Consider the following 25,362-nt stretch of genomic DNA (forward strand, 5'->3'; position numbering starts at 1 on the left):
AGGTCATGGACGTGGCTCAGATCTGGCATTGCTGTGGCTGTGGCATAAGCCGGTGGCTACAGCTCTGATGAGACCCCCAGCTTGGGAACTTCCATATGCCTCAGGTGTGACCCTAAAAAGACAAAAGACCAAAAAAAAAAAGTATCCCCTAGTTATTTCATATGCATATGTCTATTTCTCCAAAGTGAGTTTGGTTTCTTTTCTTCTATATTTCTTATAGCACCCTAGGCTATTGGGTATGGGTGGGTACACATACAGCATATGCTAAATAAAACATGTTCAAAACCAATCTCAAGTATCTCTAGCGTGTGTCTCATTTACAATAAAGATGGCTTTTGCTACACACTACCCTGACAGTCACTAAAAAGAATGGGCTATTTTCTTCATTTTCGATCAATGTTTTTAAAAATTGTAATTAATTTTCATTGTGGATTAGAGGTATTTTTAATATTTTTTAAAGGAAGAAAAGCCTACTTGGTTCTTCTGTACAGATTTCAAAATTCTAGTATAAAATTAACCAAAAAATTCTAAAGTGAATATTGAAGCTGTTATAAAGGGAACGACCTGCCTCCTTAAATTACCTACCTTCCAACAGAAACTTATTACTTATCCCTGTGTAGAAATCCAACTCACACATTCCTGTTAAGCCTTCTAAGACTGAATGAATAAATCCTTTAAATATCCCCTGGTGTTTTAAAAGTTTTTCCATTTAATATATATATTGTTGCCCATTTTATTGTTAGGTGTGAAAAGTATTATTTCGTGTGTATAATTAGACACCAAAAATGAAGCCAGTATGAACCTAAAAAGTTTCTTTTTAAAAATGCACCCTAAAATGAACAAAATAAGTACTGAATGAACATTCCTCTCTGAAGCCCTGAGAAAAGCTGAAGTTTTGATCTTCCAACATTAATAGTATCTCTTCTCTGTCTCTTAATGCTGTTATGTGATGCTCACAAAGGCTCTGAGTCCAAAAAAGAAGCTTAAATATTTGCAAATCACTTGATTACAGCGGCTATTCTATTGAATTGTGATAGAAATGAAGGAATTTAAAACAAATCTTGGTATTTTTCTATAGAATTCAGGAAATATTCTGAACCAACTATATGCCAGGTTTTTACTGGTCATGAGAGATTCAAATTAATAGTAAGACATAATAGCCTACGCAATGCTTTTACCGGAATGCTTTAAATTTCTAGCTTTCTCCTCAGAATTCTGATATTTTAATTCCAATTCTTTTTTATCCTCTTCTAGAAGCTCCAGCTGCTGTTTGAGGCTGTGTATCTCTTTGTGGAGAGTTTCATTTTGTAGCTGCTCTTCTAATTCCTTGACCTATAAGTTATAAACAGACATTTATGGGGTGATACAGTTTTTCCTCTGTCAAGGAAAATAAGAAGAAAAACGAATGCTTCTCTTTTACTTTGTATTTAACAGCAAAGAGAGTCCAGTCATCTTAAAAGCCACACAAATTCTGGGATACAGATTATACTTAAAATCATTATCAGCCATGAAATTCAATATAAATTTACTGGAGACTTATGAGCCAGATAATTTAATGTTTAAACATGATTAAAAAAGGAAAATAGTCATTTAAGTAAAAAACTGCATTTAAAACAGATTAATACTTTTGTGCCCATTTTTAAGAGAAAAATTCAGGTATTATGAAAAAGACTCGGGGAGGGCAATTTGGTCACAAATATATTTTTAAAAATAAGAAGAAAAAAAGGTCTTTAACTCAATAATACTTTTTCAGAATTTGTTTTAAAGAAATAGTAAGACAAAGGTTCAAATATATTCATTAAAGTGTTCTCTGTAACAGGGAAATTTGGAGATAACTTTAACATCCAACAATATTATTGATTTAATAAATAATGGAGTGGTCATTAAATGAAATACTATACAACCATTTAAAGTCACATAGTTCATGATACACTGATAGGGGATGATATACTACCAACTGAAAAAAAAAACAGCGATATGCCTGGTATGATTCCATTCAAACTGTATTCATAAAGTTATATAATTACATAAAGTTTGTATATGCATCCAAATATGGGATTCTCAGGTAATCTTAATTTTCTTCTTTAATTTTTTCTGTATTGTAAAAATTTATTTACTAGAAGAGGCAAAAGATATTTTTATAATCATCAAAACAACACAGCTGTGTTTAAAAGATTGCTGAATCTGCAAGGAACCTTAGAGACCAGTAAGAAATATTTTCAACCACATACATTAAAGACTATTCAGAATATGGAGTTCCCGTTGTGGCTCAGTGGAAACAAATATGACTAGTATCCATGAGGATGCGAGTTCGATCCCTGCCCTCGCTCAGTGGGTTAAGGGTCAGTGTTACTGTGAGCTTCGGTGTATGTCGCAGATGTGACTCGAATCCTGCATTGCTGTGGCTGTGGCGTAAGCTGGCAGCTACAGCTCCAATTCAACCCTTAGCCTGAGAATTTCCATATGCCATGGGTGCAGCCCTAAAAAGCAAAAAATACATATATATATAATTTTATATATATTATAAATATATGTTATCCAGAATAATTTTATAGCATAATATAACAGGTTTAGAAGTACTGATTGCTATAATTTCATTCATAACTTTTATCTAATCTTTAGTACCTCTCCCCCTACCCCAACAAGGTACATATACAACAATTTAGTTCCACACTTCAACACAATTTCGTAAGTTCTTAGCATGCATTATTCCCTAAGTGAATTAACTACAAGCAGTGGAACTTTTCGGAACCAAAATATTCTAACATAAGTTAAATAAAAAACATTCTTTCATTCTCTCTTTATTTGAAAAGGTTATTTCCTGTATATGGGGACCAAAGGAGAAGAAAAAGAAAAAAAAAAAAGAAAAAAATTCTATCCTATTCCCCAGGCTTCTTTCCCAGGGAAAACCAGTGTGACCACCTACTCATCGAGAGGTTCTCCACACACATGCCAACATTTCTTACTGAAGAAAAAAAACATTAACATTGCCTTACAACCAACTGTGTAAAAATTCTAGGAACTTCCAAGGATTGAATGTCAATATCGCTGCTTAAAAAGACCTCGACAGGTGATAACAAATGGCAGCTAACAGCCTTTCCTGCTCAAACTAGGTACACGGTAAACAGTATAAATATTGATGCAATCTTCTTAAGTGGTTTCATTAGTTGGATAGGCTTTGTTCCACCTCTTCGCCTCTCTGCCTCCCTTTCTCACCCATCAGGATGACTGTCCTTTCTGCCCAGCACACAGGGGTAGGCTGTGTCAGCTGGAATAGCTCTACTCAAACTAAAATAACCACTTAAACACAGACATTTGTGCAAGTTTACAAAATCAGAAATTTTCTCCAAGCAAACAATTACTATGAACACGGACTCTTCCTCCCTCTTTGAATAAAACCGACACCCCTCCCACCAGCTCTTTGAGACCAATACACAGTACACTCTCTGAGTGCACTTGCCGTCTCCAGAAAACAATCAACTGATAGATTTCCAAACTGCATTATCCAAGGTCTCTTCGAGGTGTCTCTTTCCCTCACTTCTCCCGACCTTTCAGATAGTTTAAAGGAACATCATAAATTTACAACAGTGTGCTATACATTTAGCTGACTACTAAATTAAATTCATTTGGTAGGTGTTTTTTTTTTCCCTAAAAGGTGAAAAGACTGTAAAGACTTCACAACTTAGGCAAAATCCTGGGACGATGAGGGATTGAACTGACTCCTCTCATTTTAAGTATGTGTGTGTATATTAAAACTCCAGAAGACAAGAGTTCCCGTCATGGCACAGTGGTTAATGAATCTGACTAGGAACCATGAGGTTGCGGGTTCGGTCCCTGCCCTTGCTCAGTGGGTTAACGATCCGGCGTTGCCGTGAGCTGTGGTGTAGGTTGCAGACGCGGCTCGGATCCCGCGTTGCTGTGGCTCTGGCGTAGGCCGGTGGCTACAGCTCCGATTAGACCCCTAGCCTGGGAACCTCCATATGCCGAGGGAGCGGCCCAAGAAATAGCAACAACAACAACAACAACAAAAAAAAGACAAAAGACAAAAAAAAATTAAAAAAAAAAAAACTCCAGAAGACAATCTGTTACCTTCTGTTGATGCTGAATTCTCTCTTCTTCAAGGAGCTGGATGAGTTTTGCATTTTCATCTAAAGCTTTTAAAAGCTGCTGGTCAGGAGCAGAACTCTGCAGTAGAAGGTGGCTTTGTCTCTTTAGCTTGTTTTGTTCAATAAACATCTGCCAAAGTTAATTACAAAAATGTGTATACCAATCCTTCTCACATATCTCCTCAAATGAAATTTGAGCAAAAGGAAAAAGTTTGTGGAGTTTTTACTAAAAAGTTAAAGGAAATTTCTGGATTGTAGTATAACAGTTTTAGAAGGAATGATGGCTATGATTTTATTTGTAACTTTTATACAATCTTCAGAACTTTTACCCTGTATCAGCACAGTATATATACGATAGCTTAGTCTTACACTGTAGCTTTTAATATTTTGTTATTGCTTTAGAATACACTGATTAACAGTAGCAGCTAATATTTATCAAGAACTTATAACAGGTATTCTACTAAATATTTTATATACATTATTTTAATCCTTACATTAACCCTGAGTTAAATGCATCCGCTATGAAAAGCTAAAATGTACTAAACACTATGTGATAGATACGGTAGCAATCATTTTACGTACATATTATATTATCTAACCCTAAGGACACAGCTGTCAAGTAGACACTATATCTCACTTTTACTAATAACGTAACTGAGGCTCAGAGGGGTTAAGCATCTTTCCAAAAGACACATGTAAGTGGTAAGATCAAGATTTAAACACAGGAGTTCCCGTCGTGGCTCAGTGGTTAACGAATCCGACTAGGAACCATGAGGTTGCGGGTTTGATCCCTGGCCTCGCTCAATGGGTTAAGGATCTGGTATTGCTGTGAGCAGTGGTGAGGGTCACAGACGCGGCTCGGATTCCATGTTGCTGTGGCTCTGGCAGAGGCCGGTGGCTACAGCTCTGATTAGACTCCTAGCCTGGGAACCTCCATATGCCGCAGGAGAGGCCCTGGAAAAGACAAAAAAAAAAAAAAAAGATTTAAACACAGATGTGACTGATTTACAAGCCCAAGCTCTTAATCACTGGTTAATCTCCTTGCTCTGCTATTTCCTAGACCTAAGGTTTTGTTTTTAACCACTTAGTTTTCACCCAGTGACGAAATAGTTAACAGTAGGAAGGGAAAGAGGAGAATGGAAAAGGTATATTAATATTTACTAAGCATTTTATTTGGCAATTTACATACATGATTCATTTAATCATCACCACTTTACACGACTGAAAAAAACATTATTTTCTAGTCACCTCATTTCATTTTCTTAATACCCTACGTAAGGCAGTCAATGAGTGATTCCAAGCATGAAATATTCTACAAATTCTGAAATTAGGCCCATCTTACAATAGAACAACATTTCCAAGTGAACTTTAATTCTTCTTCCATCTGACTCTTCATTTCTGTGTATGAACAGGTAAGGAGATAGCATGAGTGGATGAGTGTGTGCATGTGCACAAGTGCTGGGCTAGAGAAAAGTGAGACCAGAGGCAGCCACACACTAGGAAAGAATAATCAGTACTCTCCCATGCTATCTCTTTTTTGTGTGTCTTTTTAGGCCCACACATGCAGCCTATGGACTTGCCCAGGCTAGGGGTCGAATTGGAGCTGCAGTTGCCAGCCTACACCACAACTCATGGCAATGCCGGATCCTCAACCCACTGAGTGAGGCCAATGAGACCAGGGATTGAACCCAGGTCCTCATGGATACTAGTTGGTTTTGTTACCGTTCAGCCACAACGGGAACTTCTATATTCCATCATATTATCTTAAATTTGAGACCAACGGTTTAATTGAAATGGGTTATTTCAGATAACTTATTATAGTAATTTCTTTTTTTATACAATTTTCCCTCTTAAAACTTAACTGGTTGGAGTCCCTTGCTGGTGTTTTAGAAAATATCTCAAAGAGTCAACGAGAAAGGCCAAGAAATGATATCTAAGTAAATGATGCTCTGGCTTTTCAGTAAGTGAGGCCTTTCACCAAGAGAGCCCAGAGTTCAGTAGCGGGCAGAGAGGTAGTTGTCAGTGGGGCTGACCAAGACAGAGGTGGGAGCTGGGCAGTAAGACAATGTCGGCATAAGCAGACTGTCAATGCCAAGGGCGGCTTTATTACTCTCCCTGCAATGCTTCTCTGCGCTTTGGTTCTCTCTTGGGAAAAGGGATAGTTCTCCTTTTCCATGTAGCACTCAGGTACTTTACATGATTATAAATTGTCTCAACTCTGTTATTTTGGAGAGAAAAAAAGATTATGCCTTAGGGATGTTAATAACATGAATTTCTTTTGTAAAATCCTGTAACAATCTCTAAATTGCAATACAAGAAGAATATACAGAAAAGAAATCCTTTTCAATAATAATGGTCACTTGAAAAATATTACCCATGAGACAACCTTTTCTACACTTTAAGAGAAATTTCAGTTACCAAACACTAATGAATTTGGTTTTTAGCTATGGTAAGAACTTGTTGGTTACACAAGTTCATTATCAGACAAATAACATCACTGGTATCAGTATTTCTGAGAAATTTCCTAAATCTTTTCAAAGTACGAGAAGAAAATATTCTATCGTTAATATGTAATTATTTCCAAAATAACATTAAAACATCATAATCTGAGTTATCTGGAAAGAAATGATTACATAATATCTCACAGTGCATTGGGACTACGTGTTGAAAAAGGTATGCACACCTTTAAATAGAGAAAAGAAAAACTACACAGCAAAAAGAAATGTACTGAAAAAGTACAAGAAAGTCATCAAAAACTGAAATTACATTAAAGAAATACAAAAACTTAACACAGTATGAAGACTTACTTCTTTGTGGGAGATTTTTTTTTTCTTTTTTATATAATGATCTTTATTTTTCCATTATAGCTGGTTTACAGTGTTCTTGCTTTTTATTTTTTTTGGCTACACCCACGACATGCAGAAGTTCCCAGGCCAGGAATTGAACCCGAGCCAAAGCAGTGACAACACTGAGTCCTTAACTGCTAGGCCACCAGGGAATCCCTGGTTTTAGATTTTAAATGGACAAGTGCGAGCAGAAGTAAGGAAGAAACATTTCATTTTTAATTTACAGACTTGAGAATTATTTGTATTTTTACAAGGTATATATCTTCCTTTTGTAATTAAAAATGTAACATAAATTAACCTTAAAAATTGGTTTCTAAGGCTCTGTGTTGTACACTCCAACAGGCAGTGATCTCATCCGCTTTCTTTACTATTAATACATATTCCCAATATCAGAACACTGTCTGGCTTAACAGATGTTTGCTGAACACACTAAGAAACAAAATGCAAAAGTTGTACTTCTCTGGTTAAACTAAGTTATGCACCAACAGCCATTATCTGTTGAAAATCTGAGAATCTGTAAAGTCTGCAAAAGGGAAGGTATCCTAATTTTAATCTAGCTTTGTATTTTATTCTCACTATTGGGTAGATCAAACCTAGATATTGTAAAATTATTGAGCACAGCTGCAAATACTTAGGCTACCAGGAGTATGACCTCCACTGCTCTTGCTCTCCTCCTCACACTGCTCTCTCCTCATTCGGGGTTCATGTGTGAGCATCCCTGTTTCCAGGATTCACTACAAGGTGCACGCATACTAAATCATTCATTTTCATATTCTTAGAGGAATCTTACTTCTTCCATCTGTCCTCTCTGCTACTGCATGGCCTTCAAGTTTTTCTTTGAGCTGCTTTGTATTCTAACATCATTCTACAAAGAACAGATGGAAAACTGAAAAATGTCTCTCAAAATAAGACCGTAGCATTCAGGTCAAAATCAGCCAACCTTTTCAGCTCTGCAGTGGAGGCATCCTCACATTATCTCTACTTTCCCTCCCCCTCAACCATTTATTTAACTCCATCATTTATATGCGGCAGCTTTTTCCAAAGGGCCTTAACATACTTCAATCTTTTTTCTCCCCTCCAAGACATAAGAAAACAATATTTACTCACCTTTCATTAAATTCTCTGAATAAACTGAATCATAATATTTCACATCAGATCTTCTGGGACTAAACCTTTTATAGAGTTCATTGCTAGCACAGTTACATTCAAACACAGAAAAATTCCTGTACAAAACCATAATCTAATTTTCAAATGTCATCCCCATAACCCCACGCTCTGTCTTCCTTCTACATCTTAGATGTGTCCACCTAGGAATGAAATACATTCTCTTAGCTACTTTCCTTGAACCTACAAGATGCACACAGATTCAAAATATTTATACATGATGGAAATCTCATGCAGATCAGCTCCACATCATAAGCTCTTATAGTTCAGGCAACTGGTACCTCACCATTTCCCTGGAAACCAGTCCCTGAGCCACGGAATACCCAACGACATGTCAACAAAGCTAAGCCAGAACATGAGAAGCTCAAAGCTTACCTCTAATATGAGACAAAAATCAGCACACTGATGAAAGACTCAGATAATGACAATGTTCCACAGCAAGTGGAAGAATCAATTCAAGTATGAGAGCCCATATAGCAGCTGAAGAGATATAGTAAGGCTACAATATTGTTATTTCAGATGGTATATTGAGATGGAATCTAGATTCTCTTTTTTACTTTTTGGCTGTACCTACGGCATGCTAAAGTTCGTGGCCAGGGATCAAACCTCCACTGCAGTTGTGGCCTATGCCACAGCTGCAGCAACACCAGACCCTTAACCCGCTGTGACACAAAGGAACTTTGTAACCTAGATTCTTAAGGCTACTGGAAATATATGAAAACCCTGTACTCGAACTGGACTTTCCATCACAAGTTGGGTACCCCCAAACACAATTTGTTTCCCCTATATAGCATTTTATAGTTTACAAAATACTTTTGAAAAATCCTGCCATTTGATTTTAAAATCCATTTGGTTAGATTGGCATCATCGCCCATTTTACAGATGGTGAAAATGAAATCCAATGAACTTGATACTATCCCATAGCTGGCTCCCTAAATTTGCTGATCCTTAAGTCAAAGCAACAAGCACTTAAAAAACATTTTGAGGAGTTTCTACTATGGAGCAGAGGGTTACGAATCTGAATGCAGCAGTTCAGGTTGCTGAAGAGGCACAGGTTTGATCCCTGACCTGGAAACTTTCATATGCTGCAGGTATGGCCATAGAAAAAAAATACATTGAAATGTCCTCTGCAAAGTTCTTTAAAAATAAAAATAAGAAGATCTCTGCAAGTTATTTACCTCTTGTGCAAATGACTCTGCTTTCTTTCGAAGGTCCTTTTCCAGTTCCAAGTTCACCTGCATTTCTTCATACTCTTCTACTGCTAGCATGGACACTTAGGAGACAAGGAAAAGAAAATGGACAATATTCCACAAAGATTAGCAGGAATATAGATGAAAAATAGTGTAGTGTAAAGGATTCCTTATTCAGGGCTATAAGGACCTCATCCATTGCTGCTTGGAATATAAATTGATAAGAGTCTTTTATACCCAAGAGGGTAACTTGGCCATATGAATCAAAAAATCTAAAACTACTCATACCCTCTGACCAACAATTTCACTTTTAGGAATGTATTTGTTCTCCTAAGAGAATAAGTCTTGAACATATACAGAAATTTAGTTGAGAAGGAGCTCTCTGCATCATTGCTGAAAATAGAGAAATAATCTAGATGGTCTAACACTGAAGGATCAGTAGGTAAAGTATGCTATGTACAAGAAATATCTGTCATCAAAATTGCATTGTATAGGCAGATTTATTGAGTGAAAAGACATTCATGACATATTTTTTTAAATGAGCTCATTTTTGTTTTTTAAAAGCTATACATACAAAACACATCAACAAGGATTTTACAGAAGAGGAAACATGTGAAAGGACAATAAATGTCTTTATTAGTAACCAAGGAAATGGAGAGAAAAAATACAGACACCTTTTTATACTCACCAAAGAGGAAACTGGTAAAAATTAAAAAGCACAGCTATGTCAGGTTTGGAGAGGATACAGGATAATGGAAACAAAAACACTGTTAACAGGAATATAAACTTAAACTGGAAAAAAACTCAAACATCCACCAGTAGGATACTGGATAAATGAATCTGGTATAGCCACTGAATGAAATATTATACAGCAGTGCAAGTAAACATACTGCAACAATATCCTTTGATATGGATGAACCTTACAAACACAAAGAGCTGCAGAAGGACATATGCAATATGGTATCATTTATATAAAGTTCAAAAACATACAAAATTTAAAAATATGCTGTTTAGTGATAGATACATATCTGGCAAAACTATGAATAAAAGCAATGATTAAAAATCCAAAGGAAGGGAGCTCCTGTTGTGGTGCTGCAGAAACGAATCCCACTAGTATCCATGAGGATGTGGGTTCAACTCCTGGCCTCACTCAGTGGGTAGGGGATCCGGGGTTGCAGTGTGCTGTGGTGTAGGTCGGCAGTTGTAGCTACAATTCAACCCCTAGCCTGGGAACCTCCATATGCTGCAGGTGTGGCCCTAAAAAACAAACAAACAAAAAACAAACAAACAATAAAAACAACAAAGGAAGGTACAAGTAGAAATTCATGTCCAGCAGCTTGCAAAGTACCAATGGATAAAAGAGGTATTTCTTTTCTTGGTACTTCGTCTGCCATATATGTTATAAACATGCTTAGTAAACAGTTTAATGTGTGTATATATAGAGTTTTTTCATTGAAGTATAGTTGATGCACAGTATTATATTACTGGTGTACAATACAGTGATTCACTATTTTCAAAGGTTATGCTCTCCTTATATTTATTATAAAATATTGGCTAAATTCTCTGTGTTCTAGAATATATCCTTGTAGCTTATTTTATACCTAATAGTTTGTACCTGCCCCTTCCCCCCGTCTCTGTTCTGGAAGAATATACAGCGAAATGTTAATAGTGCTTATCTCTGGGCTGTAAAGGTTGACATTTTTTTTCCTTTCTCAAGATATATCCATACTTTCCACCATATGATACAATTTTGATGACAGACTATTTCCTGTACATAGCATACTTTACCTACTGATCTTTCAGTATTAGACCATCTAGATTATTTCACTATTTTCAGCAGTGATGCAGAGAGCACCCTTGGAATTAAATCTCTGTGTATGTTCAAAATTTATTCTCTTAGGAAACAAATACATTCCTAAAAGTGAAATTGTTGGTCAGAGGGTATGAGTAGTTTTAGATTTTTTTTTTTTTTATTCATGGGAACTCCCTGAATAAAAAGAAATACATAGGAGTGCCCTTTGTGGCTCAGCGGCTAAGGAACCCAACTAGGATCCACGAGGATGTGGGTTCAATCCCTTTATACCAACTTTGGCCAAAGCTGTCTCCTTTACTCAGGGCTCAGCTGAGCCCACAGCTACTAATTTCCCTATAACTTGAGTCTAAGAAAAGAGGGCACTGGAGTTCCCCTTGTAGCTCAGCAGTAACCAACCTGACTAGTATCCATGAGGATGTGGGTTTGATCCCTGGCCTGGCTGAGTGGGTTAAGGATCCGGTGTTGTCGTGAGCAAGTGTAGGCCAGCAGCTACAGTTCTGATTTGACCCCTGGCCTGGGAACTTCCATATGTCGTGGGTGTGGCCCTAAAAAGCCAAAGAAAAAGAAAAAGAAAAATATATATTTAAGTTATTTTAAAGTGTCCTCCATGTTCAGAAAGAAGAGAAACAGCCTTACATCCATACAGGCCCAGGTCAGAGCTCTGAACTAAAGCATCACTATGGACAGAAAGAGTCAAAGGGAAGATCCTGTCAAATCAGAGGAACATGAATTCTTTCCCACTTTTTCACATGTTGCGGCCTGTTTTGTTGGGTAATGACATAGACGGGACAGAGGGAACACAGGGTACACAGTAGTGGGTAGCACACCAGTCTGTCCATCTGCTTCTAGCCAGGCACACTTTCAATCCTGAACTGAGTCATATAGATACAATCTTTACAAAGGCTCTCTTAATGGCTGCTTTCACAAATGTTCCACCAGGGCACTTCAGTCCTAACTGACTAAGGACCGGTTTGCTGTGTAATGACATAGAATTTCAACTCTGCACTCGGTCAATCTACTGCCTCCTCAGAGGAAAGACTAATAGTCTTACTCAGTAAAGAAATGTAAGTGGTGGTTTGGGATGTGAATTATAGGTCTTGGAGAGTTAAAAGAGTTTCAGACCTATTTAAAGAAGAAATTTCCCAAAGAAAACAAAGAAGATTATGACTATCTGAAGCCCTGGGCAAGATAACTGACTTTCTTGTCTATATCCGGAACACTATAATAAAAAGTGAATTTTCACATGTCCTGGCCCTCTTGGATTCTGAAAGGAATTAGGTTGGTACTAGTGGTATTTATTTATACAATCTCTCTCCCTAGATAGGGGGCTCCCTGAAGGCAAGGTCCATGATGATAACTTTTATAGAACCCTCTGTTGCTAGCACAGCGCATCGAGACTGAAAACTCCTCTACACCATGTCTATCTTCTTAAGGTACAAAAGGCAGAGGAAATGTTACAATCTAGTACAACTCCCACGTTTAGCTACAAGGTCTTTTATTTATTCAAAAATCTCAATTCATACATGATGCAAAGATGGAGAACTACCACCAGTAACAATAGGGAAGCCCTGCGTCTGAAAGGTTTCCTTTTAAGGTTGTAGCTTCTCAACCAGGAAAGACAGTGGCTGAGGGGAAAAGCAGAACAAATAGCACAGGAAGTCCCCTCACTTAAAGCTATGTTTGCGCAATTGCACTTTGGCCTCATTCCTTTGCCCTAAACAAGGGTGCAAAAGAAGCAGCCCCATGAGACTTCATGCTGTGTTTTATGACAAGAATGATAAAATCAAATCACACAGAATTTTCTCTAGAAGTAGCCTTGGAGAAACTTGCTTCTTCCCATGAGAGCACGTTCGTTTCATTCACCTGATCAACTGGTTAATTTTTACATGATTCACACAAATGATTATGAATCGCTCATCACACTGGCCCCCAGAGAGCTGAGTCGGATTTCAGGCACACATGCAGGAAATGTACAAGAACTCAGAGCAGGTAAGCACTTTGTATACTAATACATACTCTCACTTTCCCTTTGTCCCATCTTCCATGTTCTCTTAGTTTAAAATTTTATTATACAATTTTGCATAACTTTACGTAGCTATCCTATCTCTTCCGGATTGAAGAGAGATTTACCATATAACCTTCCAAATATATAAATACTGAGGGGATAGGCAATACGGCCATCATTCCAGGATATGTGTAGGACAAAACAGTATTTAGGTTTGAAGCTTCACAATGAGTGGGTCATGAATTCAAGTAAAGGCACTTTTAAAGGTCCGCAGACTCTAAGGAAGGTGACACAAGACAGGAATGAGGAAGACTTGTTGCTACAAGTTAGAAAAACACAATACAGAAGAGTTTTACTACCAGAATCTTTAAACACAGGTATAAAACAACACAAAATACATATAAAAAATAAATTACATATACAGAGGAAAAAGACTGGGAATACATACCTCTATTGCATTTTTCTAAGACTTTTCTCTGTTCCAGAACTTCTGAATTTAAAATATCTTTTTCTTGTTTTACTTTATTTACCTAAAAATATGGGATTTTGAGGGGAGAAAACATCCAAAATTGAAAAACATGATATATGTGATGTTTGATATTCAAACAGCTGTTCAACTTTCAACATGATGTTACAATTTAAAGCAGTAACTGGCTTCACTGTGTTAGGCTTTTATTAAAGCTTTTTAAAGCCTCAAAGTAACTAGTTAATTTAGGAATTACATCTGGCAGAGAACTTCTTTACATATTCCAAATGGCATTGGCCTTGGTTCCTAAATATGGCAGTGTTCTAGCCATCCAATGTAAATGATTGATTTTTTTAATGCAAAAATCCAACTGGATTGCACTCAGAAAATACTCGACTTGGAGTTCCCATCGTGGTGCAGTGGTTAACGAATCCGACTAGGAACCATGAGGTTGTGGGTTCGGTCCCTGTGCTTGCTCAGTGGGTTAATGATCTGGCGTTGCCGTGAGCTGTGGTGTAGGTTGCAGACTTGGCTCGGATCCCGAGTTGCTGTGGCTCTGGCGTAGGCCGGTGGCTACAGCTCCGATTAGACCCCTAGCCTGGGAACCTCCATATGCCGTGGGAGCGGCCCAAGAAATAGCAAAAAGACAAAAAAAAAGAAAAAAAAAGAAAATACTCGACTTATTTAATCATAGATCCAATATTCAATTTTGTTACTCATTTTAAACTCTGATGACATTTGCCTTGAGTAAAACATAAATTTTTAAAATAAAAAATACTTTTACTTTGGCTTAGATAAAATACATATGAAAATCTTTCCCCCAAAACTTTAAATTTCTGAAATAATTGTTGTTATCTATCAACAGGAAAAGAGACTATCATAGGATAGTTTTTTAAAAATGTAAAGTTACACGTATCAAGTGGATAAATCTCAAATGCATTATGTTGCATAAAAAAAAAGCAGGTACATTTATACAGTTAAAAACACTCAAAACACTAGGTACTGTAGTAAAAAAAATGTAAATATATGTATTGAAATGATAAAAGCAAGTTCAGAATAATGGTTGTTTAGGGAAACAGGGCAGGGGGTAAGGAGAATGTAGTTAGGGAGAGACACATAAGGGGTTTCAAGGCTATGCAAATGCTTTATGTATTAAACTACATAGTAGGCATACAGATATTCATTATTTTGTTTTTTCATACTTTTCAGATGTCTGAAATGGTCATAATAAGAATAACTTCCTAAATGGCTTCCAACAACATCTCTAAGTGGGAGGGGAGATAATTATCAATAAATAATTATAATTGAGGAAAAGAATGCATCAAAAGGTGTTTCTCTCTTCTACGGTTATACTTAAGAAACAAACTGAGATAATGGTCCAGAAAGGGACCCTGAGTCAATCAGCACTTCTAGATTGTCTGTGAACTGGTTTCTTTTCAGCAAAAGCGATATTTTTCTTTCCAATTTAAATCAGGAACTGGTATACATTATCCAACTGGAATGCCACTTCCAAACTGTCATCAACCTCCTTCTCATTCACACTTATTGCCATGATAAGTAAAAGCAACTGCGGTTGGGAGTTGGTGGGCACTGCTTCCCAACTTTCGGCACATTATGGGCCTTAAGAATATGGGTAGGGGAGCTGAGGTAATTGGATGAGGCTGCTCACTGAAAAGATCAATACCTTGGCCTACATGAGTCCTTCCAGGGATATCAAGGTGCTGTAAAAACATCATTTTGGAAGCCTTGGGCTACAGACTCTAAGAACCATTGACACAAGTTAAACTGAGATTGCAAAGGCAGATCCTTGAAACCTCATGCAAAGAAGGCCAACTATGTGCTCCTGCTCTTAAAGACAATTCAAAAGGAAAAAGAAAAATATTCTCCAAAACCCACTAGAAGCCATCTTTCACATATGTCTGTGCTGGAGGTACATGTGGGGCCAGCCTTTCCCAACTGAGACGGCTGGAGAAGCAAAATAATTGTTCACCAGTAGCAACAAGGTGTATGACTTCAATTGCAGACATCATTTTCATAAATCTGCCTGATAGTGAAATATGAGGGACAAAAGGAAATATGTCAATGCTGTCTTAGTATTTTATTTCTTGAGCTAGGGGGTGTGTATATGAATGTTCATGATCTTATGCTCTATTCCATCTCATACACCTGAAATAGTGCGGACAAAAGAGAAGATTAAAATCAGTACATGGTTCTCATATCAGAAATTAGCTTCCAATAGCAAGCTTTTTCCTTAGCCTGTCCCCAGACACCTGAAAACACTAACGGTCTTGCCTTTTGGGCTTAGATACATACTTCTTCCATTACTTCTACAAGTTTGCTCTTGAGATTTTCCAGTTCAATGGCTAATATCTTCTTTTCCTCCTGAACAGATACAATTTGATCTCGAAGTTCTGCATTTTTAAAGGAAAAATAAGAAAAAAAACCTTTACTTTTAAAAGAAGAAATCAATCTTGTCAGAAGTATTGAAAACAGCAGTACATGTGTGACTTATGGTTAAAGTTATTTAACGATTAAAAGGAAAATGAAGGAGCAAAAGACAATGGAAATTTCATTTCTGTGCCCTCCCCCCAGTATAGCTATGTTTCTAAAATTTTATATCACTAGATCATGTTTTCCTTGCATTCTATCAAACCTGTATTCTAGCAAACTATCTGGCATTTTAAGAGAATTTCTTAAGCTTTCAGCAAAACAAATTAAGGCACTGTACTAATTTCTTTTTTATTGTACAATGGCCATGGGCTCTTGTCACCATGCAATACAAACAACTGGGTGGCTGAAAATTTGGAGATTTTTGATGTAAAGAAAAAAATGCTGACTTGCTGCCAATTTACAGCCCTTAAACATTATTTGAACTGACTTAAAATATAACCTATTTGAAAAGGGTTAATTCTAATAATTTTCTCGCCAGAGTTGTAGGTGCTTTGTTTCTTAATTTATTTTATATTTCTTATTATTGAGATTTAATGAAAACTGTGTTACTGGAGTGAAAATATTAGCAACTCTAAGTGCATAAGCTTCTGGTGTTACATTAAAGTTACTTCTGCCACTCAAATGTTAAAAAAAAAAAATACATGGATTAGCACAGAGTACTTAAATATACACCCAGGCCTACATGGTTTTGCCACTTAGCTTTTAAGTGCTTTTCATTTCTTACCCTTCTCCAAGGACAATAAGAAACCTGCTATATAGGTATTTATTTATAAATTAAATCAAACTTTTTTTCTGGCTACACCCATGGTATAAGGAAGTTCCCTTTGACACAGCTATGGCAATACTGGATCCTTAATTCATGGCACCAGGCTGAAGATCAAACCCATACCACCACAGAGACAACACCAGATCCTCAACCTGCAGCACCAAAGCAGAAACTCCAAGTTAAGCTTTTTACATGAACCTAGCTTAATTGAAGGAGTTCTCAGACACTTGTTTCAAAACCACTTTCTCCAGTGGCTGGCTAATCCTGAAGAAAGAACAAGAGACCATACGGTTAAAGATCTAACAAAAGGGAGAATTAGGAACAAAAGGAAATTCCCTTCCCACCAACATAAACACGATTTTGTCTTAGGTTAGGGGGTAGTGAGTCAGGTTAAGATGACTCTTTCTTTTTACTTGCTTCTTTATACTTTCAACTAAAGTCTTATCTACCAAACAAACTAAACAAGTGTTACTCTTGACAAGTGTACTTAGTTAAAATGCCCCGAGAATTACTGAACCCCAAATTCCTTTCTGATATCCTTAACATAAACAATATATAAACATAAATATATAAAGCTAATGTGTACTTAACAGATGCATCGTGTCATCTTGCCTCATAGCAATACTTGGGGGCCAACACGGTTGCTTATGTATTGCTTTTAGCTCCTTGCTCTGACCATCTGGAAAGTTCCTGGAGGGCAAAGTCTAAGCAATCTGGGGAGGGAGCGTCCCCAAAGATTCCAGCAGAGAACCAGACTAACAGGAGGTATCAGCTCAGTATATTTTTATCCACTTTTTTCTTTCAGTTAACAAAAATATCTTTTTTTTTTTTTTTTTTGCTTTTTAGGGCCACATCCAGGGCATATGCAGGTTCCCAGGCTAGGGGTTGAATCAGAGATACAGCTACCAGCCTACACCACAGCCACAGCAGCGCCAGATCGGAACCACATCTGCAACCTACATCATAGCTCACGGCAACACTGGATCCTTGACCCACTGATGAAGGCCAGGGATAGAACCCACAACCTTATGGTTCCTAGTCAGATTCGTTTCTGCTGCACAACGGGAACTCCAACAAAAATATCTTAACACATGGTCCATATCCTTAAGAAGTTTATGGGCTAACTGGCTATTACTGTCAAAATGCTTTCTAAAGTGTCTGATGTCAAACAAGAAAGTAACTCATAAAGCGACACCCTATCATGATTCTCAATCAGGCTACTCTCTGGGACAAATATTCAGAATTTTTTCAAAGGAGGACACAGGCATCAATATCTTTTTGAGATTCTCATGTAAATACAATGTGTGACCAGGGTTGAGAGAAGCATTATCCTAAGAGGAGTCAGAAACATGCTCAGTTAAGCAGGGAATTCTACCTTTGATTTGCTTCTGACACTGTACGGAGACACACGTCTCGGCCGCACCCGCCGGGTCCATGGCTGAATCGTCCTCATCAATGTTGATCTCTTCAGTGATGACATCTGGTCCCAGCTTGGCCATGTATAACATGCTGATTCTTTTCAATGTTTTATTTTCTTTATTTAGCTATGGCAAATATAAAAACGGTTATTTTAGCAGCAGCCAAATGAGTGTTTTGGACTTTTAAACAACAGACAAATTAAATGTATTTTTGTCTTAGACATTCATCAACATTCACAGCATGAAACAACAATTAGAAGACTCTTTAAATGAGGGGGTTTATTTATACTTTTTAATATTAAACTTATTACTTTAAGTAAGACCTATGCCTTATAGCCAGCAGCATGTGAAAATGCTAGTTACGAATGGTAAGGAATAAAAGAAGAATTAAGATAAACACCGGTATAGGTTAAATCAAATTTCAATTTATTCATAGTCATTAATAGTCTTAATTAAGACACTTGATTTCAAGCACATATCTTGTTGGATGCTGTGCTACGAGTATCTTTCAAATGTTCGTTTGCCCAGCACTCCCTCTTTCTGGACACTGCCAGTCCTCTTCATTGTTCCACACGGTTTTTATGGGAACAGCCAAGTTCCCCTAAAGCATACCCTATCTCTCTGGCCATAGCTAATTCGTCCAGGAATTAGGCACATAATCCAAACGTGGTCAGTTAGATTCCTTGTCTAGAAATTTGGAGGCTGGAACAGAGGGATGAGTCCCTTTCGCACGTGTCTGAATGTACAGACGCTATTGGTAACCACATTACACTACTGAATTGAGGAACAGAGAAAGGCTCCACTCCAAAGCCAAAGTGGAGTCAATGTGTAGAGAGACAGAGAAAAGTAACACAGGTGGGGTTTCCCATAGGACTCCAGTCCATTCCTAAAACACTCCTAACTCATGGAGTTTGAGATTCTCCAATATCCCTCAAAACAAATTCCTACTTTTTTTCCTTTTCTTGCTTAAGCTAGCTGAAGATGTGTTTCTATCTGTACATAGAGTTCTAATAAAAGAAAGTTCAAGACATGTTTATATTATCTCTATTAAGAGGTCTAATTCATAGCAGATAAAGGGAATCCTAATTTACTAACATATTTGTTATTCCTATATGTAAAAATGAGTTGGTTTTTAGTTTTAGTTAGCAATTATTACCTTCTTCAGTTCATGTGTTTATGTGCATAGTACAAAGCACACATTAGGGCTAAACTTGATCCAAAGTCCACAGAAGGAAAATATGGTTTTGCTTATGTGTTCTCTCCCCAAGACTAAAATACAAAAGGTCTTCTCTTATTTAAGTATATGAAAGTATTTACGTAGACTAATTTCTCTTGTATGAAATATAAGATATCAAAATGTGTTTGCATTTACTAAGGGCCACTGGCCATCAAGACAAGTTCTGAATTTAATAATTGACACTGGAAATAAAAATGAACAGGAACCATTCATTGGAAAGCTAAATGTCTTTCCCTCTGTAAACCTTACACCAAAATAAGACATTTAGTATGGTACTTGTCTGACTTTAGCCCTTCATTTGTGATTATGATTGGGACCCCTCAGGGTTTCTCTCAAGGAAAGACCAACCCATTTCAATTTGGGAGATTCTTTGATTTGAATACCCCAATAATAAGGAAGCTAAATATACCCCAGTGGCATGGTCTGGAGCACATGCGGGTTCCCTGACCTCTCTGGGGAATCAGGAAGGGTCACTTAGAAATGGCTATGAACCTTTCCATGGACTCTTCCCGGGAAGCCTGGTGAGATCTGCTCAGGGGACCAGTCACAAACCTTCAGTCTTAGCCTGCAGCCCACAGCTCCAGCTTTTAGCTCTCCATATTACATTAGAGGATCAGGGATAAGACATGAGATCCATGATTTCCCAATCCCTCTTCCTTCAGATGGAAAATTCAAGTAAACGTCGTGGGTTCTTTGAACTATGAATGCTACAGGACGGCACTAGAAGCTTAAGGATCATCGCCAATTCTCAAATGATGCTATCTCTTCTGAATATAACAATTTAAGAAACAAGTGAAAAACAGTCAAGATTTAATTTGTAATTCTGCTTCCAATATTTAAACTAATGGTTCCCAACCCTGCACAGTACAATCTTCAGAGTTTTAAAACTCCCAATGTGCAGACCAAAATCTCAGACCAAAATCTCTGGCAATGGAGCTAACATAGTATTTTTCAGGGCTTCCCATGTGGTTATGATGTACATCAACACTAAGAATAACTGACACAGAATAATGCAATACTTCGTAGTACACATTTCTACAAAATCAGTCACCATCGACAGATGAATGGATGAGAAAGATGTGGTACATATATATAATGGAATACTACTCAGCCATTAAAAAGGACAAAATAATGCCATTTGCCACAACATGGATGGAACTCCATGGATAGAGACTCTCATACTGAGTGAAGTAAGTCAGAAAGAGAAAGACAGACACCATGTAATACACTTATATGTGGAGTCTAAAATATGGCACAAATGATTTATCTACAAAACAGAAAAGATCATGGACATGGAGGAGGACAGATTTGTGTTTGCCATGGGGGAGGTGGAGGGAGTGGGATGAATTAGGAGTCTGAGTTTGGTAGATGAAAACTGTTGCATGTGGAGTGGATGTGCAATAGGATCCTGCTGTATAGCACAGGGAACTATATATCTAATCACTTGTGATGGGACATGATGGAGGATAATGTGATAAAAAAAAGAATGTATATATGCATGACTGGGTCACTTTGTTGTACAGCAGAAATTGACAGAACATTGTAAATCAATCATAATGAAAAAATTTTTAGAAAAATCAGTATAGCAGAGTTAAGAAGCCAGCTCTGCAATCAAATTCTGTCTTTGCCTCTAGAATAATCTAATCTTTCAGTGTCACAGTTTTCTCATCAGCAAACTAAGAATAAAAATAGTCTCTATCCTATAATATGAAGATTAGATATTATACATAAAGTGTTTAATTGGGCGACTGGCAGAGTAAAAATTCAGCAAATATTAGCTGATAGCAACAAAAGCCATTTAGTTAATGTATCTAATTTTCCTTTGGAAATCATTTATCAGCTAGTTTTCTTCAACCATGGTATTCATCTATACAGTTTATTCCTCCAGGATACTCACAATAAAATGAAAATACTAATTTTTGCCATCTGGTGATTAATCTATTACTTCCTACACCACCATGAAATAATACATAATAACCTAATAGTTAATAGGTCTGCCCTCAGAACTTCTATCAAATCAGGTGCCAAAACCCACCAGCTGTAATACAACTACTCTATTTGCAAATTATTAACTCAAGAAAAAAGCCAAACAGAAAATTTCAAAAGTCTTCTCTGAAACAACATTTTTACCTTCTAAAAGAAGAAATATAACATTTATAGACACATGAAATCTTATAACCAAGCTAAGTGAACATTTCTGAGAACTCTGAATTCACAAATTTGGGCTGAGCAATTTCACTGCAGTTATTATTCATCAAGTTATATGAGTTAACAGCATGCTACTTATGTTTTGGAACTCTTCTAAGCCACAAGGCAAATATAAATCTTTCATAACCCAACAATAAGAGAATCTTCCACTATGTTCAAATTTAAATAGAGTTTTTATATTCAGCACAGTTAAATGAATATTTAAAGATACAAATAAGCAAGTTAAACAGACTTGGACCATATGACTTAAATAACTGGTCTATATTTATCAGTTTAATGTGCACATTTTAGCAAAGCAAAGCATTCAACATTTGCTTTTAAGAAAACTATGCAGTCAAATTGTATCATAATAAAAATTAAACATTCCATTTTTCATTAGAGAGTGAAGACGTAGAAAAATAAGAATTTAGTGAAACTTTACTGCTTAGAAAATGAAAACCACTCAAAAAGGACAATTAATACTTAAATCAAGATGTACTATTTTCATTTATTGATCACATATACAGTGAAGTTTCCAAACTTTGCATTCAATGCTATAGTATCTTCCACATCAAATGAGCACATCTATGGTTTTTTTTTTTAATTTTTGTTTGTCTTTCGTCTTTTTAGGGCCACACCTTAGGCATATGGTGATTCCCAGGCAAGGGGTCAAATCAGAGCTGCAGCTGCCAGCCTACGCCACAGCCACAGCAATGTGGGATCTGAGCCATGTCTACGACCTACACCACAGCTCACAGCAACACTGGATCCTTAACCCACTGAGCAAGGCCAGGGATTGAACCCGCATCCTCATGGATACTAGTCAGGTTCATTAACCACTGAGCCATGATGGAAACTCCTATAGTGTTTAATGGTTTTTTTGGTTTGTTTTTTATTCTTAACTTCATGAGTTCAAAAACAAACCAAATGTCCATTTTCAAAAAGGCTTCTTAAGAATACATGACAAATTGTAAATTAAGGATCCTCCTGTTAATACTAAATTGTAGAAAGGAACCTAGAGATTAATAACACAGTGGTTCACAACCAGGGATGAATGTAACAGTCACCTGGCAGCTTTTTCAACATTCCCATGCCTGGGCCATAGTCCCAGTCGGTGGGTCTGGAGTATCCTTAAGAAATCCAACCCTGGTCTATCCTGACAATCATGACAAAATAACTGCAAGTTAGAGAGGTGAATTCTCTTGCTCAAAATCATTGTTAAATAAAAAGAGGGAAGAAAAAAATAGTTTTTTAAACGGGACCACATATGGACCAACGACTCATGTGCATCATGAAGAAAGTAAGTCTGTCTCATTCTCACTCTAGTCCTTGAGAGCTTGTTGAGAGGTTCTAGCAGGGCAGCACAGCTACTGGTATACCCTTGACTGAAGAACAGTCCTCCTCTATAGGGGATGGTCATGCTCTTTGACTGTGCGTGCAGCTTCTGGAGGGACGTACATGGAGCAGAGTGGGAGGAAGGGGATACCCGCCGAGCCAGCCAGGTCAGCCAGATCAACCCTGGTGATCAATGGGGTGACAGATGTCGCAGCCAGATCGCCCTCACATCCTCACTCTAGTCCTAACTCTAGCTCATCCTGTCATTTAAGATGAGACAATGGTGGTCCAAGGAACAGAATTAACTTGCCAAAAGACACATATGTCCAAATGATATAACTAGAAAAAAAAACCCTATATAAAGTGCCTCCCAAACCATTAATGTTCCATAAACTACCAGTCCTGCGAGGTAGTCAGTGCTCTCACTTTGGGTGTACTATTGCAATAGGAATTCTTGTCAATCACAAGAAAAAATACAGAACCTATCCATAGCCACTACAAGATTCAGAACAGCTAGTAAGCTCCAAATGCAACTTTTTCTAATTGCTCCAAAAGAAGGAAAGGAAATGAAAAGAATTCAAACAGTATAATGGACCAGTGAACTCTAGTGATACGCAGCAGAACAGAAATCATGTAAGAACAGCCATGTTATTGCTTTTAAAGCAATGGCCTGTATTGCTATACATTCTCCAGACAAATAACGGAAGTTATATACACACATTTATACTCTTAGGTTCTGCCTGCTTATCTGATGAATTCTAATGTAGTGTCGTTATGCAAACAATTAAGTAAATACCTCTAGCGAGCACACTGCTAATGCATACAAATTAAATTGACTGATTGATTGATGATTGATCTGCAGAATTTCAGTTGCATCCAAAGAAATACTCTGGAGGTAGGTGATGGGGAGAGAGGAAAGAAACAAAACCAGCATCGCTAATGAAATTTGGCTGAAAATTGCTGTAATCCATTTTCTGATGAAGTGGTTCAGATGCATTTTACCCAACTCAAAATACATAAGACAGAGATAAAAATGTTCTTTAATAATAATGTACTTCTGATGAGATAGAATATAGAAAATTACACACTTGGTAAATTCATCAGCTAGAAGCAATCAGTGGAGAACTGGAGGTCACCTTTAGCAGGCTCTCACTTGCTTTCACAAATAATCACCTGAAACGTACGGCTTGAGGCTGACTTTTTCATCTGATTCAAACAGGAAACATCCACTGCTCTTTTATGTCATTCCAGGTTAGTTTTAAACTTGGTTAGTACCTTAACCAAATGCACAGACATTTGGACTGTCCAGTTCAACGGACTACTCTGGGACCATTTTCACAGGCAAAAAGCATGAATGCTGAAATTCACACATACAAATACTTTCTCAACAATCAAGATAATCTTTGCATTAAGATCGATATTTACAGTCTTATTCCAGGACTCTGAGACCTCTGATGAGGATTATCAGGGTAGACAACTGATGAGATAACTAGAAAAGCACAAGGGAAGGATAGAAGCCACTGCTTAGAAAAGCAAGTTGAAATTTAAAAGCTCAGGTAGAATTCCTTTATTTGAAATGTCTCACCTTTGTTGCCAAAGCTTCAGCACTTTCTCGACAAGTCTTCTCTATTTCAAGATGGTTCTGCATAAAATTCACTTCCTCTATAACCATGTGAGAAACTAGGAATGAGAGGAAAAAAGCCTCAGCATTCAGAGATTAGTCAGCTATTCCAGAAGCCCACACATCTTGTCCCATGATTAAGAATACTTCAATTCTTTAGCTAGCCAGATCTTTAGTTATCTCGGAACAAAAGTATTTAAAATGCTGCTCTGATTAAATCTTAGCCAATATTTGAATGTGGAAAGAAAAAACACAATGAAGAATGCTTACTGCTATTACGCAAATTTTAAGAAAGCTATTTAGGATTTTTTTAAGGGTCTATTTTTTATATATAGCTGTATACATAACCACAGACATGTCTGCTAATTTAAACAAAAGAATTTCTCATAAATTATAAGAGGCAAACATGATTTCGTTTTATTAGCAGGATGTAACCCATGCATCTACTAAGGAAAATTAGCTAAAGATAAATGTTTTAAAATAAATCTTATACTGATCTCATAACTGGAATAATAATGTGGCAGCTTAGCTTAGTATTTCAATAGCAGTCTTTATTACTAACCAAGTAGTTAAATAAACTCCAGGCCAAAAAAGTACAGCAACAAGATTTATGTATTATGTGATGATGAAAGTAGATGCTAATAAATTGCATCTTACATCACAGATTGTCAGGAAGGTTAAAAGAAAAATAAGATTTTACTTGATATTTAAGCAATGCTTCAAAAACAGTAATTTTCAGACACTTTTGGTAGCTCGT

General features: G+C 37.0%; 1 protein-coding gene across 3 annotated transcripts in view; it reads right to left on the reverse strand.

Moving 5' to 3' along the window:
• The window catches only part of SHTN1 (shootin 1), a 102,008-nt gene that overhangs the window by 46,588 nt on the left and 30,058 nt on the right, over nucleotides 1-25,362 (reverse strand). For all 3 annotated transcript variants that reach the window (XM_047762014.1, XM_047762012.1, XM_047762013.1), the window contains exons 4-10: nucleotides 24,570-24,664; nucleotides 18,183-18,351; nucleotides 15,904-16,001; nucleotides 13,573-13,654; nucleotides 9,295-9,389; nucleotides 4,090-4,236; nucleotides 1,179-1,332 (exon numbers count right to left, since the gene is read on the reverse strand). In XM_047762014.1, coding sequence (XP_047617970.1) covers nucleotides 1,179-1,332; nucleotides 4,090-4,236; nucleotides 9,295-9,389; nucleotides 13,573-13,654; nucleotides 15,904-16,001; nucleotides 18,183-18,351; nucleotides 24,570-24,664 — 840 coding nt within the window. The remainder of the gene's footprint in view (nucleotides 1-1,178; nucleotides 1,333-4,089; nucleotides 4,237-9,294; nucleotides 9,390-13,572; nucleotides 13,655-15,903; nucleotides 16,002-18,182; nucleotides 18,352-24,569; nucleotides 24,665-25,362) is intronic.

Source organism: Phacochoerus africanus, chromosome 15, assembly GCF_016906955.1.
Source record: "Phacochoerus africanus isolate WHEZ1 chromosome 15, ROS_Pafr_v1, whole genome shotgun sequence".
Lineage (NCBI taxonomy): Eukaryota > Metazoa > Chordata > Mammalia > Artiodactyla > Suidae > Phacochoerus > Phacochoerus africanus.